This window comes from Frankliniella occidentalis, unplaced genomic scaffold, assembly GCF_000697945.3.
Source record: "Frankliniella occidentalis isolate FOCC.00 unplaced genomic scaffold, Focc_3.1 Scaffold967, whole genome shotgun sequence".
Taxonomy (NCBI): Eukaryota; Metazoa; Arthropoda; class Insecta; order Thysanoptera; family Thripidae; genus Frankliniella; species Frankliniella occidentalis.
The window spans coordinates 10,356-12,246 of record NW_026268073.1 but is presented as its reverse complement, the minus strand read 5'-3'; the positions used below and the strand labels follow the sequence as shown (position 1 = coordinate 12,246).

At 40.7% G+C, this 1,891-nt stretch overlaps 1 protein-coding gene across 1 annotated transcript; it reads left to right on the top strand.

Annotated features, from left to right (window-relative positions):
• The first annotated feature begins 6 nt into the window (after nucleotides 1–6).
• Nucleotides 7–1,885, top strand: LOC127751773 (uncharacterized). The gene is made up of 7 exons (XM_052275820.1): nucleotides 7–255; nucleotides 338–517; nucleotides 618–818; nucleotides 905–976; nucleotides 1,070–1,281; nucleotides 1,360–1,534; nucleotides 1,616–1,885. The coding sequence occupies exons 1-7, from the start codon at nucleotides 177–179 to the stop codon at nucleotides 1,807–1,809; spliced, it is 1,113 nt and encodes a 370-aa protein (XP_052131780.1). The 5' UTR covers nucleotides 7–176; the 3' UTR covers nucleotides 1,810–1,885.
• The last annotated feature ends 6 nt before the right edge of the window (nucleotides 1,886–1,891 follow it).

The window sequence follows — 1,891 nt, the reverse complement described above, 5'->3', positions numbered from 1 at the left end:
TTATCATTTTGATCTGGTTGTTTCAGTATGCTGTTGTGGAACTTCTAGTGGGGAACAAACATGTCACAGCGCCTGCTCTGGTCAGCTGGCTTCGTAGTGTCGAAGTTAGTGTTGATGATGAAAAAGAGCGTTTCAAGGCCAAGAAATGCTTGTGGCCACCCAAGGAGTCAACGGTTATGGATTGTCTTGTCCAAAAGAAGCGTCCAAAGGATGGATGGAAGATTTTCAGAAAAGTTCGCATTTTCACATTTTGTAGTAAGTACTATCGCTGTTACATCTGAATTGTTTGAGACTCAAGTTTAGGAGCACTCATTATTAATCTTGCTGTACTTTGCAGAAACTCTGGCCTCTGCAAAGTCTTTAGCTGATAAGGCAGCGTTCACCAGTGATGTCAACGATGACGATGTTGGGCCTAGTGATGGAAAGAGAAGCAGGAAGCAAACTTCTTTCTATAGTCAGGACCAGCATTTCGGAGACGATGATGAGAGACCTCTTAAGATGCTCAAACTAAATGGAGGTACATGTTTTGTTTCTCCTACTCTCCTTGCCTGTTGCCATGCTTTTCTTGTGATTATTTATTTTGAATTTAATTTGTTTTAATTTGCCATGAAATCCAGGTAACAATGTTAACCTCTTTGGACCTGGTAGTCCTTCAACCCATTCGGATTGTTCAAAATCACCAGCCTCAAGCCCACTCAGCACATCAACAGCACTGTCACCACCATCATCCCCTGCTGATGAGCTCGAGGTTCGGTCCAAAGGCGTCACTCCATCAGCATCCAAAGGCGTAACTCCATCAGCAGCTTCGAATTTGCAAGGTACAGACACTGCCCGTATGTATTGTTTCACATGCTTTCCATGTACTTGTGCTTGTCAGTTGATTTTATAAATTTTTCTTTTTCAGTTAATACAGGTACAACTCCACATCAAGTGGCGTCAGCCACCAGAGAAGCTAAGACTCCAGCTGGCAATCCTCGTAAGCCGAACTGTCATTTACCAGTGTCCCAGAATCTAAGGTAGATGACGTGCATAACATCAAGTTTTGCCTCACACTTATTTTTGTTTACAGCAGTCAACAGTAGATTCCTCACTCATTTTGTTGAAATGAGAAATGAAGTACAGGAGTTGAAGAAAATGATTCTTAAAATCTACATCGTGACCTGTGGACCCCAAGAGGGCTCATCAGATATTCAATCTGTTCCCAATGTCCCGATAAAGGACTTCACTGACTACTCCAAATTTTCCACCCTCTGCTCGAAAGAGGATGGAAAGCTTGGAATGGTAAGAACTACGCATATTATGTAATATTCCTTGTTGTGTATCATTGTCTTCCATTTATATTACTATTTTCTTTTCCAGGTCAAATATTTAACAGAGGCGGGGCTTAATGAGCTTAGGGAGACAGTTTTTGCCATGTTAAAGAAACTAATGAGCAACGAGTTTGCAATGAACTTCAATCTGACTGGTGTTAACCGAAAGCAAACAATTTCAAAGAAGAAATTTGATGGAACTGCACCATTTATTGTTCTAAAAGGTATGTTTCTAGATGTTTACCTTTCTGTATATTTGAAAGCATTCACATTTATTTCATTAATTGTTACTATTCTATTAACAGCAGCAGTCAAGCTACATTCCAATGCTCTGAAAGCTAGAGGTGCTGATTCCAGGCACACATACAACTCGGCTGAATTTAGAGGGGCGGTCAGTGATTGGCTAAAAGATGCAAAGAAGAGGTCTGAGAATGAAATGGCCAGGAAGCGGAAACGGCTTCAACAGCAGCAGGCAACAAGTGACGATGAACAAGTCTGAACAAGTCAAGAACAAGTCTTATGCCACCACTGTATTTTATAATATGTATTTCTAACTGACTGTGATTTTAAATTAATTCACA

Coding starts and splice junctions, on each gene's coding strand:
- LOC127751773 (XM_052275820.1), top strand. CDS start 177: ATGGATTGTCTTGTCCAAAAGAAGCGTCCAAAGGATGGATGGAAGATT. Junction 977..1,069: donor GACTCCAGCTGGCAATCCTC/GTAAGCCGAACT, acceptor TTTTGTTTACAG/CAGTCAACAGTAGATTCCTC. Junction 1,535..1,615: donor ACCATTTATTGTTCTAAAAG/GTATGTTTCTAG, acceptor TTCTATTAACAG/CAGCAGTCAAGCTACATTCC.